Below are 14,441 nucleotides of genomic sequence, written 5' to 3'. Positions count from 1 at the left end.
GGAGGCTGAGGCAGGAGAATTGCTTGAACCTGGAAGGTGGAGGTTGCAGTGAGCCAAGATCATGCCATTGCACTCCAGGCTGGGCAACAGAGCGAGACTCCGTCTCAAAGACAAAAAAAAAAGCAACATGTCTGAAATACTCTTATCTTTCACCTTCATCTCAAATCTTTCAGTTTTCTATTTCTGTTGATGCTACCGCCACTCTCCTTGTATCTTGGTTTTTCTCTAAACTTGCATTCATCAATCCTGTTTTGTGCTTTCTTTGAAATCCCTCACATCTATATTTTCCTGTTCCTTTCCGACCTCAAGTCCTTTTCCCAAGGTTTTCACGCTTTTGAATAAGTCCTAAACTCTGGCCCTTGTACTTTTTCTTACATTCCTCTCCCTATAGGGATACCCACAACCCCAACCCAAATTCTACTCATTCTTCGAGATAATTAAAGTAATCCCACCTTCTTTAGCTAGGCTTTGTGACTACCACCCAATACTGAAACAATTTCCTCTGCCTCTGAATTCCCACAGCAATATTTAGTTAAGCATTCATTTGGCAATTTAACCAAGTGGTGATGTATGACAGCTCTTTAAGTGAGCCCAGATAATAACTATTTATCCCTCATATTGAGTACTATCCAGCGCTGCACAAAGAAGTCACTCATAAATATTTTTGGATGGCTGATTTATTGATTGAAATTATATCCTTCCATGGAGATATGCTTTGCAAGGGAAACATGAAAAGAGGGCATGTGGGTGATACTAGGCTGTCATCAACCTATCATCTAATGCTTCCTTTACATGACCAAAATCAGGCCAAGACAAAGAAGTCAGTCTCATCTCCATCATTTCAATCGAAGGAAAATAATCCCGGTAATCACAAATTCCATTTCACTTTGGAATAAACATTCCTAAAAGTTTGCAAAATTTATTTGTGGTGTTAATCTGCCCTCCTTCTCCCCTACCCCAAAATAATTTAAAACAGCCCAAAGTTAGAAAAAAATTGAAGGGAAGAAAAGACTTGGAGAATTTTCAACGCTGCCAAAATTCAGCCAATTTATAAGCATATGAAGATCTAAAATGAGCCCGAATGTTGGTCCCTTCCTCTCAGTCTTGCAAACTTCAGGGAGCTACTGAACGGGACAGCTCTCAAGTTAGCCCCCGAAAAGGCACTGATGTAAAAGTGCTGACCGGCAAGTTGACTTGGAAACTGAGGTTAATTACTAAGCCGACACTCGGCCCCGGCAACCCACTAGCGCTGAGAAGTGAGGGTTGCAAAGCAGAAAATAGGGAAAGCGGTCGGTGGGCTGGGGAGAGGAGGCATTTCCAGTTTGTCTGCTGCGGGAAGTTCTCCGCCTCGGCCGGTCGCTCCAGAGCACCACCGGGGGCAGGACTGCGCCGTGTTCGGGAACTGGGCAAGCCCAGGCCCGCCCCGCCCCGCCCCGCCGCCGAGACCCGTCATGAACCAGACAGCGCCCAGCGACCGGTCCGGGTCCAGCCCAGGGCCCGGAGCCAGTCTCCGCCCCTTCCCTCTGTCCCCGCCCCGCTTTCCCAGCAGGACGCAGCCGCCTGGCGTGCAGAGAGCGGCCTGTCGCGCGCTGGGCGCCGGGACTCAGGGTCCCAGCCCTGCTGGGTCGCGCACCTGAACTATCTCCATCCTCGGAGACCGACGAGCTCTCAGTGTCCTCGTCCTCGGAGCTGCTCCCCTCATTTTCGGCGTAGTCCACCTCCATCTCATCGTGATGGTTGGTCTCCTTCTTATCCCCTCGGGAATGGACCGGCATTTTCAAGCCGCGCCGCCGCTTCCCACTCCCGGCGCCCAGCCCGGCCACCGCCGCTTCAATGAAGGGCGCGCGGAACGCCCCGACCCACCCAGCGGCCGAGCCTGCTCGCCCCCTTGGCTCCTCCCCGCCCCCGGCCCCGGCCTCACAACCTAACCCGCAGGCTCTGCGATGGGAGCTCTGCCATTGGCGGAGACCGTCCACCGAGCCAGAGGGCGGGGCTTGCCCTGCTCTGGTACGATTGGTTGTTCGTAATTACGACGCGGCCTTCCGATGCTTGCCGGGAGTTGTGGTCCGTAGGGCTCAGACCTGCAGGGGCTGCACGCTTCCATACCTCGGCAGCCCTGATCACTTCTTCCTTCTGGACTTCAAGTCCCACAAGGCACGAAAGCTGACCCTCTGGATCGCAGTTTATAAACTAAACAGAAACAGATTGTGCGAATTTAGTGTGTATTTATCTATTTCCCGCCAAGTGATTGTTTGACCTGCCTGATATCCGAGATGTTACTGTCAGATGTGAAAATGTCTTTTGCCTAAAAGGATCTTTGCCTGCTCATTGAGCCTGGGGACCTGGAGAACCGTCTCTTTTACTAAGTACCTTTATTACCTACCGCTAATAAACTTTTATTTAATTATTAACTATAGACGATAACTTGCAGTTTCTATGTTGCGCAAAAATCTTTATTCTTGAAACTTTTACAATACGGAAAGTAAGTAAGTTTTATATTGGCATTTTCAATCTAGTATTTTTTTGCATTTATTTTTTACCAGATGCCGTCGCAAAATGTCATCAGTCCTGATTTAACTTTAGTTTTCAATGAAAAATACATACTTAGTGAGATGTACTTTCTCAAAAAAAAGGTACATAGACAAGGAAGACTCAGTAACTCATTAACTGACCACTTATCCTCTGTATCAGGTATCTTGATAAGCTCTTTACATGGGTTTATTGAGTTTAATTCTCAATTTAATAGCCCTGAGTTAGGTGTCATTGTTATTCCCATTTTACAGATAAGGAAACTTCATTTGCAAACCAATCTTAAAAGTGTATTTTACCCCTTGTAACGACAGGGTTTCTTCTTGAAGTGGCAATTTGCTATTGAAAAATAGTACAGGCCAGCAGGGTGGCTAACACCTGTAGTCCCCACACTTTAGGAGGCCAAGGCGAGCAGATCACTTGAGGTCAGGAGTTCGAGACCAGCCTGGCCAACATGGTGAAACCCAATCTCCAGAGGCTGAGGTGAGAGAATCGCTTGAACACAGGAGGTCAAGGTTGCAGTGAGCTGACATCACACCACTGCACTCCAGCCTGGGTGACAGAGTGAGACCCTGTCTCCTGTTTCGAAGAGAAAAAAAAAAGTTCATAGAATATTGTGGATTGTATAGCACTGCATTCCCAAAGACAAGGGTCAAAGATATGCAGTTAAATTTGCAATTTTATTTAGTTATCTATCTATTTATTTAGAGACAGGATCTCCGTCTATGGCCCACGCTGGAGTGCAGTAGCAACCTCAAATTTCTGGGCACAAGCGATCATCTCGCCTCAGCCTCCCAAATACCTGAGACCACAGGCACATGCCACCATGCCCAGCTAATATTTTCTTTTTTTTTTTTTTAGTGACAGGGTCTAGCCCAGGCTGGTCTCGAACTCTAGTCTCAAGCAATCTGTCCGCCTCAGCCTCCCAAAGCACTGAGATTCCCAGGTGTGAGCCACTGTGCCCGACCTAGATTTGTAATTTAATGACAGAAAAATTTTAAGTTCTACACATCTCTTACACAGTAAAATACAAAATAAGGGATGTGTATTATATTTAGTGTCAGCCTACTTCTCCCTTTCTCATTGTACAGTATTCTCCAAAATTGAACTCCTTATAGTTTCTAAACACACAAGCTGTTTCCCATTTCAATGTCTTTGCACATTCTATTTCCTTTACAACCCTGTTCCTCTCCTTTTCTTTTTCAAAGCCACTTTTTAGACAACACACATCACCGTCAGCACCTGTACCATTCAAGGCACTCCTGTTCCTTCAGGTGACTGCTGTATTTTGAAATTTGCAAGTTTATACTTGTTCCTATCACAATATATTGTAAATTGTTTAGCAAATGCATCTCACCTATTGGATTGTGAGTTCCTTGAGAGCAGAGGCTGTCTTAATCTGAAATGCAAATACAAAGGTATTTGGTAGTCAGGCAGGTCAAGTTACAAGATGTAAGCTTTACATGAGTGGTAGGGATTAAAGGGGGCAGCTGCTTTTGGCCCCAGCCAATTGTTACTACCTGAGAATTTTGGCCTACTGATGTCAGACCTTCGGATTTCAAAGAGAAACCAGAAATTTGGATCTCTATGTGAAATATCTAGAACTATAAACATTATCTCAAGTGATGTTTTTTGTTTTGTTTTGTGTTCTCTAAACTTCAGATCAAACAAAAACGGCTGGGGGTAAAATCCCCGGCCTCTAAATATTTGTTATATCAGCAGCTATCAGAGTGTGTGCTAAATCATAACACTTAGATTTATAGTGACTCAATGTGCCAAGTGTGTTACGTGCTTTAAGTACCTTAATTCACTGAATCCTCATAACAATCCTGTAAAGTCGATACTATTATGCCCTCCATTTTATAGATGAAAAAACCGAGGCACAGGACAGTTACAGTACTTGGCCAAAGTCACACTGCTACTATGTAACAGATCTAAGATTTGAAGTTGAGCAGTCTGACATAAGAATCTGTGTGCAACCACTGGCATACAGTGCGCATCTCGTGGTTGCTGTTTCTGCTGTTCCAGGAAAAACAGAGGGAAGGTGGAAAGGAGGAGGCATGGGTTCTTGCCCTCATTCTCCTGGTAACCAACTGATAAAGTTTGGCAAACCACATAATCTCTGATCTGTTGTAAAATAAGAAGTTTGCAGTGTATTAACTTTAAGTTCTCTTCCAGCTCTAAAATTCCTGTCATCATTAAATTTATTTTTAAGGCAGACAGAATAATAGGAGAGTATGCAATTAGAATTGCATGAGAGTATTTTGCCTAAGGTAAGAGTTTCTCTCACCTCCTCTCAAACAGATTTTAGAAAAGATGCTTAGGCAATGTGAGAAGAACCGTAACAGGGAAAAGTTAATAAGGCTAAAAAATAATTTTGTTGATTTAGAAAATACAAAGTAAAAAAAGTCATGGAAGCAGAATGAAGTTTCCTTAATCAAGGCAGTTAAAAGGGTAATAATGATAATTATTATATTATTATTATTATTACGCAGTTGGGAGGTCCAGGATGCCTTACATTTATGTAGCACTTCACATTTTACATACGGTCTATACAAACATTAGATATATTTTAAGTCTCACTTTTTATTAATCCATCCATATTTACATATTTGTAGAGCTCTGAAACTCATAGCCAGTCATTATCAAAATCTCCTACATCTTCATTCTCTTCCCTGAACTATTCCCTCAATATTCTTGTTCTAAAGGAAATATGGCTCTCCCTTAGGACCTTGCTTCCTTTGTACCCTCCTCCTCCTCCTGAGCCTTGTCATGGAGTAGATATGCTCCTCGTTCTCCTTTTTTCATCCAGAGGCTCCTGCTTCCCTCTTGCCTAAAATCTGCCAGTTTGTCATCAGGATATACCACACAGTGTATATGTGGGTGTCATCTATGTACCCCAGGGTCACTCCCTCTCATGTTCTGAAGAATTTAGCTCCTGGCTCAGTGTCATTCTCTCCGGTAACACGCCTATCATAATTGTTGGTAGGTAATCCCATAGCACTCCATCTCCTACTGGGTTTGCCCTGGTACAAAGTAGACATATAGTAATGTTGGCATTTTCCTTGTAGTTTTCCTCCCCTATCTTCTTTGGGGTATACTATTTTTCTAGTCTGTTTTGTGTAATATTTTAAGTCATAAATATTTAAACACAGAGAAAGATATTCAGAACACTGCATATGTAACACAGTACCTACCTCTCAGCTCTGTCAAATCTTAGCATTTTACATTTGCTTCTCAATCCTAATTCTCTCCTTCCCTTTCCAGAGTAATCATTATCTGGTGTTTGGTTACCATGTGCTTTTGGTAACCCATGCATCTATACATACTATTTTTGTATATGTATCCAAAAATAATGTATAGTATTGTTTGGCCTGTTTAAAGTGCTCATATTTTTATTTTATTTTATTTATTTATTTTTTATTTTAGAAAAATTTTGTGGTTTTACTGTACCGTGAGGCATTGAAACATCTGAACAAATCAATGTCTGGGCAGTGAGGCAGCTTCTTTCTCTTCACTTCTTTGGGTTACTAGAGCAACTTGTCAGTAGATTAAAAAAAAAAACAAAAAAAGGAAAACCTTTTGCATTACTTAAGTCTTTCCAATGCATGCGCTGGTACAACACAAACTTCACTCCTCAGATGCAACTAGTCTAGCGTCCAGACATCATGCACAACACCTCGGCGGCAGCAGCGCACTGCGCCCCACTCCCACCGCGGCCCTGCTCATCTGTGCATGATATTTGGAGCATCTGGAGGAGTGGGAATAGCACTGGGAAGAGGAGGGAGGAAGAAACAACGTGAGTGCCTGCTGAGAGGAGGGCAGCCGAAGTTATGCAGGGCGAGCCTAAACATGTCATTGGTGTAAACCCAAGCATTGCTGATGTTCTTTAATAGGAACATCTGGTGGAACCCCATGATGGGGGTCTTCATCTGCCTTAAGCTGGCCCACAGCCGTGCTGATGATGCAGCTATGTGGCGTGGGCTGATGGTCCTGCGCAGTGATGCTGTGCTGGATTTTCTGGAACGGAAGGCTAGACAACTTCTCCACAATGGGAGCTTTCCCCTGGAATGGTTGTCCTTCCCACTTAAGGCATGATGTGTCAACGTAAATTGCGCCTAGTTGGGTTCTATCGTTATCAAATAACTGGTAGTAATGTGGAATTTTATTCCACATTAGATTGGATCCAATCTGCTCCCATATTGGCATGTCTCCCATTCTGGAGCGTCACCTGACCTCGCGGAGACCCGAGGGACTGGCATGATGGCTGCAGCGGCGGCAGCAACCCAGCATGGTCTCAAAGTGCTCATATTTTTAAGTGGTCTCATACATTACATATGCTACAACTTGACTTTCTCCTCAGTGATGTTTTTGAGATTTACCCACTGTGATTTAGGTAGCTCTCATCCAGTTATTTTTACCTGCCATAACATGTTCAATTTAGTAAATATATTCTACTGAATGAATATTACAGATTACCCATTTACCTATTAATGGACAGGGAGGCTGCTCCCAATTTTTTCACTATTAAAAACAGTTGTCTCAGACCCAGCACAGTGGCTCACGCCTGTAGTGCCAGCAATTTGGCAGGCTGAGGCAGGCGGATCGCTTGAGATTGGAAGCTGGAGACCAGCCTGGGCAACATGGTGAAACCCTGTCTCAACAAAAAATACAAAAATTAGCCGGGTGTGGTGGTGCGTGCCTGTAGTCCCAGCTACTTGGGAGGTTGAGGTAGGAGGATGGCTTAAGCCTGGGAGGTCCAGGCTCCAGTGAGCTGTGATTGTGCCACTTCACTCCAGCCTGAGTGACAGACAGAGTAAGCCCCTGTCTTTAAAAAATAAATTAATAAATAAAATAGTTGCCTCGGTGAACATTGCATTTTTTGTTTGTTTGTTTGTTTGTTTTTGTTTTTGTTTTTGTTTTTAGACAGAGTTTCACTCTTTTTGCCCAGGCTAGAGTACAATGGCACCATCTCGGCTCACTGCAACCTCCGCCTTCCAGGTTCAAGCAATTCTCCTGCCTCAGCCTCCCGGGTGGCTGGGATTACAGGCGCCCACCATCACGCCCAGCTAATTTTGTATTTTTGGTAGAAATGGGGTTTTACCATGTTGGTCAGGCTGGTCTCGAACTCCTGACCTCAGGTGATCTGCCCACTTCAGCCTCCCAAAGTGCTGGGATTACAGGGGTGAGCCACCGTGCCCAGCCTTGAACATTGTTGTGTGCACCTTTTCTTCAGGCATAATTGTGAGAATTTCTCTAGGTCAGTGTCTCCAAAGTGGGAGGGGTATATTCAAGAACTGTATCCTGGGGGGCAGGAAGGAAATATTAAAATATGTGTTTATAAAATTTTTAATTTCATCTTTGTTTGGAATAAAGTAGGTATAAGGAAGCAGTTAGAATTCGAGGTTTTACTCTGATTTACCCTCATTATATTCCTGTGCTTGTTTTTAATCAGCAGACCCAGCTTCTGAAATAAAGCAAACGTAATTCCAGCTCCACCACATGGTGGGGCAGAGACATCAGCTACACAATCCATAAACTTTGTCTACTGATTGACTCAGGCCAAATGCTAGGAGTTGGAAAAACAAAGGACACCAGAGGCTGCTACTAATAGCTAATATCGAATCAGGATAAATATTCTCATCATTCAAACTAAAGGGGCTTTAGGACCTACACTGACAACTAGATGAGACCAACTTATAATTATTCCAGCTACATGAAACTGTGATTCCAATGTTTTAAGAATGAAACAATCCCCCAGGCTCAGTGGCTCATGCCTGTAAACCCAGTACTTTGGGAGGCTGAGGGGGGCAGATCACTTGAGACAAGGAGTTTAAGACCAGCCTGGTCAACATGGTGAAACCCCGTTTCTTCCAAAAATACAAAAAGTAGCAGAGCATGGTGGCGCATGCCTGTGGTCCCAGCTACTTAGAAGGTGGAGGCATGAGAGTTGCTTGAACCCAGGAGACAGAGGTTGCAGTGAGTCAAGATTACACCACCACACTCCAGCTTGGGTGACAGAGCAAGGCTCTGTCTCAAAAAAAAAAAAAAAATTGTAAGCTGAACCAATTGAGATGTTTATAGTGTTGGCTATTATTTGTGCTGTTAATCATCAGACCTCTTCAATCAGGGCATGACCAAGATTAACTTTTTCCTCCCAGACTGATGTGGATGGTCTAATGCTGTGGGGCTTCATCTTCAACATCATCTTGTCCCTTTTTAAAATAAGTTTTCTGTTTGTAAACTGCTGATTTATTTGGAGCATCATGCCCATACACTTCTTGTAAAGCATCAGTGAGTTCACTATCCTTCCATCCAAGCTTCATCATAAATTTGGTGTTTGTTCTTGCTTCAACTCTAGCAGAATTCACATTGCTCTGATAGAGGCTCTTTACAAACTGATGTTTTATTCTTCTCAGTGCCTCAAACTAGATTCTGTTCAGACATGTTATAACAAGTTAATATAAGCTTCTTTTGTTGAAAAAAAAAATTGACATCTATAGTTTTGGGATTTTTCTTTGTTTTGTTTGTTTGTTTGTTTGATGAGATAGGGTCTCCCTCTGTTGCCTAGCTTGGAGTGCAGTGGCGTGATCACAGCTCACTGCAACCTCTGCCTTCTGAGCTCAAGCAATCTTCCCACCCTCAGCCTCCCGAGTAGCTGGGACTACAGGCACGTGCCACCATGCCTGGCTAATTTTTGTATTAGCCGTGGACAACATGTCTCACCATGTTGCCCAGGCTGGTCTTGACTCCTGGGCTCAAGCCATTCACCTGCCTCGGCCTCCCAAAGTGCTGGGACTACAGGTGTGAGCCACTGCACTCAGCCAGTTTTTTGTTGTTGTTGTTGTTTGTTTGTTTATAATACACATTTTTAATGAACTTTTTGAAGACCCCCTCATATCTCTGTCTCAATTCTTGGAAGGTAAGATTAACAACCTAGTTTAGGTTTGGTGATGTGAAACTTTATCATGGGTGACTCCATTTTGATTCTTAGTCTGATCTGTGGGGGCCTAGTGCAGGAACTTAGTCCAAAACAACAGCCTCCTATAATTTGTATTTAACCTGAAGTACTGTTCTGGATTCAATAGATTCATTGGTGAACAAATGAGACACAGCTTATTACTTCATATAACTTAGGGAAAAGTAGAGAGATAAATATTAAGCAGCTTTACAAACTGAGGTATGCTCTCTGATGGTGTTATGAGAGCATAATACAGAGACCCAATTGAGACTGGGAGTGGATGGCAGGTAAGGCTTCTCTAAAGTAGTAATATTTCAGCTAAGACCTCAGAGATAAGTAGGAGTTAGCACAGATTGGAATGAGAGGAAGGACATTATAAGCTGAGAGAATAGTATATGTGAAGGTCCTGAAGTAGAAAAAAACTTGGCATATTCATGTTTGAGGAATAAAGAGACCACTGTGGATGGTTATTAATGTTCAAGAATGAAAGAGACACAAGGTGAGATTGGTGAGATAAGCAAAGGCTTGATAAATTATGGTAAGAAAATTACAATTTTTTTTAAAATCCTAAATACAGTGGATATTATTAGGGAGTTCGTAAGAGGAGAAGATAAGATTAGTGATAAAATTACATTGATTTGAGATTAGATCTTATAAAAAGATGACTGGTTGCTTCGTATAATGATACTTTATCTCAATATCAATCAGATACTGTGATAAAATATTCTGACAGCTTAGACAGGTAGAGGCCGTGTGGGGGAAACAAAATAGACAAATTTGAGATATTTGTGAGTTAAGATTGACAAAACTTGATAGTAAATCAAATTTGGGGCATGAGAGAGAAGATTAAAATATAGTTTACATGTCTCCATATTTCAGCCATTTCCTTATGCTACTAAATAATATCAGCAGTCATTGCTTCAAGAAATCTCCTTGACATATTTTGCTTGAGTTCTATACTGTGTATGATTTTCAGCTCTCTGTTCATAATAAATCATATTTAATGCTTCTTGACTTGTCTGTGAATGTTACTTGCTTTCTTTAAAAACTAAATATCAAAAGATAACTGAACACAATAAATCATGATCAATACAATTACAACAGAAAGATATGGTCAGGCACGGTGGCTCACGCCTGTACCCAGCACTTTGGGAGGCCAAGGCAGGTGGATGGCTTGAGTACCCAGGAGCTCAAGACCAGCCTAGACAGCATGGTGAGACCCCATCTCTACAAAAAATACAACAATTAGCCAGGTGTGGTAGTGCATGCCCATAGTAACAGCTACTCAGCAGGCTGAGGTGGGAGATTCACTAGAGCCTGGGAGGTTGAGGCTGCAGTGAGCCGAGAATTGTGCATAGAAAGATATTACAAAACATATTGACATTGGAACTGATGTGCAAAAGCAATGATGGGTGAAATAGCTGGTCCCTTAGCATGAAGGCAGTGGTACCAAACTGTACTGATATTCATTGTATTCTTCATTGTCACACACAGTAAAAATGAAAAGCCAGTTTCACTTAAGACTGTCCTTGATGAAGCAGATGCTCTTCATATGCTCATTTTGTCACAGAAAATACAGAAACTATGTGTATGTAATGTTTAGAATTTTATAAGGAGCAAGGACTAATGCTGCATACTAAAATACAATGGTGGTCTTAATAAAAAAAAATTGTGCAATTGAGTTGTGAACTGACCTAGCGACTTTATTTAGAAAATGACATTTTTACATGAAAGAAGTGATAAACAAACTACAGTAATTCAGACATGGGTATTTGGCATATTGGCAAAAATAAATAGAATGCGCCTGTCATTTTTAGGAGAACAATTGACATTATTTGTTACCAAAGATAAAATTTAAGCTCCTAAGTGAAAAATTAGAAATTTGAAAAACTTTTACCAACCATTGTGAGTATGAAAACTTTCCAACACTTAAAGGCTTTCTGATGTATGTGAGGTTTTTTTAAATTTTATTTAATGCAATGTATTAGCACTTTAAAGATCTGTGTAAGTCAGTAAACAATTATTTTGATGAATGCATAATGTTACAAAATCATGTATAGGTGAAAGATCTATTCAAAGCACAAGACTTTAATGTAAGGAGTACAAAATGTTTACTGATAGCCTTTCATATTCCTTACTGCAACTCATCTTTAAGAAACTACCTCTTGCTAGGAGCTTGACGTTGGGTACACGTGGACATCATCTTTATGCCAGACACTGGAGACTACCAGAAGGTGGCAGCAGGGAGCGGAGAAAGGGTTGAAAAACTATGGCGTACTATACTCATTCCCTGCGTGATGGATACAATTGTACCCCAAACCTCAGCATCATGCAGTATACCCATGTAACAAATCTGCACGTGTGCCCCATGAATCTAAGATAAAAGTTGAAATTTTAAAAACTACCACTTGTTGCCTTTTATTGTAGTGTCAACAGTTATCTGAAAAAGATATTAAAACACTCTTTTTACCAATTACATATACATAGGAAGCCAGATTATCTTCATATATTTCAACCAAAAAATAATAGTGTATGTAAGAATCCAGCTGTCTTTAATTAAGCCAAACTATAAGCAAATTCACAAGAAAAAAAAAGAAAGGCAATAACAATTTTCTCACCAAATATTTTTTGTGATAGAAAAAAACAGATTTTTTTTTTTCTGCTGAGTAGTCTAGGGGAAATTTTTTAAATTTAAATAAAAATATATATTTTTTTGAGATGGAGTCTCACTCTCACCCAGGCTGGAGTGCAGTGGCATGACCTCGTCTCACTGCAACCTCCACCACCTCCCAAGTTCAAGCAATTCTCCTGCCTCAGCCTCCTGAGTAGCTGGGTTTTCACCATGTTGGGCAGGCTGGTCTCGAACTCCTGACTTCAAGTGATTTGCCTGCCTTGGCCTCCTGAAGTGCTAGGATTACAGGCATGAGCCACCACGCCCAGCCAGAAACTATTCTATATGATACTGTAATTGTGGATACATGACCTGATGCATTTGCCAATAATCATAGAACTATTTTATAGCATATAGAATGAACCTTAATGTATGCATATTAAAAGAAATCATTTAAGAGTCAGAGGATCCTGGCTGGAACACAAAGTGTGACAAAATAATCAAACTGTATTATAATGTATGAAACAACCTCACTAAAGAAGGTATAGAAAAAGGTACTTATTTGGGAGTAAGTGGAATCTATAAGACTAAAGGCAAAAGAAAATACACATATGCACTGTACTCTAGTTAATAAAGTTGTTTCTCATGGGAAGGTAGGTTAACAATTCTGATACTGTTATACATGTACAGTGCAATTAAATAATTGAGTAAATGTTTGGTATATGGTGGGAACCAAGTATCTTATTGTTGGAGTGGGAGTTTATAAGTAAAGGGAGGAGGGTAGAATGATTCATCTAGTAATGGATTAGAGTTGAGGCACCACATAGGTATTAATTCACATTTAGCTTAATACAGATACAGATGGTTACATACAGAAATATTTATAGGTATGTGTATATAGATGTGTTAGTAAACATATGTGTACAGTTGGCCCTCCATATCCATGAGTGCTGCATCTGTGGATTCCACCAACTAGGAATTAGAAAAAAAATGGAAGGTTACATCTCTACTGAACACCTACAGATGTTTTTTCTTGTCATTATTCCCTAAACAAAACAGAATACCAACTATTTACATAGCATTTACATTGCATTAGGTATTTGAAATAATCTAGAAATGATCTGAAGTATATGGGTGGGGGTGGAGCACAGTGGCTCACACCTGTAATCCCAGCACTTTAGAAGGCCAAGGCAGGCGGATTGCTTGAGCCCAGGAGTTCAAGACCAGCCTGGGCAACATGGCGAAACCCAACCTTTACTAAAAGTCAAACAAATTAGCTGAGTGTGGTGGTGAGCCCCTGGGAGGCGGAGGTTGCAGTGAGCCGAGATTGCGCCACTGCACTCCAGCCTGGGTGACAGAGTGAGACTCTGTCTCAGAAAAAAAATATATATATAGAATAGTTTCACCACCCTAAAAAATATCCCATCCTTCACTTATTCAATCTTCTTCTACCTCCCCTCAATCCGCTTGCAACGACTGATCTTTTTACTATTGCTATAATATTGCCTTTTCCAGAATGTCATATAACTAGAATCATACAGTATGTAGCCTTTTCAGACTGGCTTATTTCACTTAGCAATATGCATTTAAGTGTCATACATGTCTTTTTGAGGCTCAAGAACTCGTTTCTTTTTATTGCTGAATAATATTCCATTGTATGGATGTACCATAGTTTGTTTATTCATTTAACTATTGAAAGATACCTTGGTTGCTTCTAGTTTTTGGAGTTAGGAATAAAATTGTTATAAACATTTGGGTGTAGCTCAGGCATGGTGGTTCATGCCCGTAATCTGTAATCCCAACACTTTGGGAAGCTGAGGCAGGGGGATCCATTGAGGCCAGGAGTTAAAGACCAGCTTAGGCAAAATAGTGAGACCTTGTCTCTACTAAATTTGTGTGTGTGTGTGTGTGTGTGTGTGTGAGATGGAGTTTCACTCTTGTTGCCCAGGCTGGAGTGCAATGGCGCAATCTCAGTTCACTGCAACCTCTGCCTCGCAGGTTCAAGCGATTCTCCTGCCTCAGACTCCCGAGTAGCTGGGATTACAGGCATGCACCACCACTCCCAGTTAATTTTGTATTTTTAATAGAGAAGGGGTTTCTCCATGTTGGTCAGGCTGGTCTTGAAATCCTGACCTCAGGTAATCCACCTGCCTCGGCCTCCCAAAGTACTGGGATTACAGGCATGAGCCACCACACCCAGCCCTCTACTAAAATTTTTTTAAAATTACCTGGACTTTTTGGCATGTGCCTGTGTTCTCAACTACATGGGAGGCTGAGGTGAGAGGATTGCTTGAGTCCACAATGTTATATATATATGTGTGTATATATGTGTGTGCATAT

General features: G+C 41.6%; 1 protein-coding gene and 1 pseudogene across 2 annotated transcripts in view; both read right to left on the bottom strand.

Annotated features, from left to right (window-relative positions):
* Positions 1-1,967, bottom strand: part of BRMS1L (breast cancer metastasis-suppressor 1-like) — a 50,338-nt gene extending 48,371 nt beyond the window's left edge. Inside the window, exon 1 of one of the 2 annotated variants that reach the window (XM_011925975.1) lies at positions 1,634-1,967. In XM_011925975.1, coding sequence (XP_011781365.1) covers positions 1,634-1,775 — 142 coding nt within the window. In that variant the 5' untranslated portion in view covers positions 1,776-1,967. The remainder of the gene's footprint in view (positions 1-1,633) is intronic. The other variant, XM_011925982.1, reaches the window with a different exon arrangement.
* A 4,287-nt stretch (positions 1,968-6,254) lies between these two features.
* LOC105500900 lies at positions 6,255-6,747 on the bottom strand (annotated as a pseudogene).
* Positions 6,748-14,441: the final 7,694 nt, after the last annotated feature.

The sequence above is a fragment of the Colobus angolensis genome, unplaced genomic scaffold, assembly GCF_000951035.1.
Source record: "Colobus angolensis palliatus isolate OR3802 unplaced genomic scaffold, Cang.pa_1.0 Scaffold119, whole genome shotgun sequence".
In the NCBI taxonomy this organism is placed as follows: domain Eukaryota; kingdom Metazoa; phylum Chordata; class Mammalia; order Primates; family Cercopithecidae; genus Colobus; species Colobus angolensis.
The sequence above is the reverse complement of the archived record's forward strand: the minus strand, read 5'-3'. Positions and strand labels throughout refer to the sequence as shown.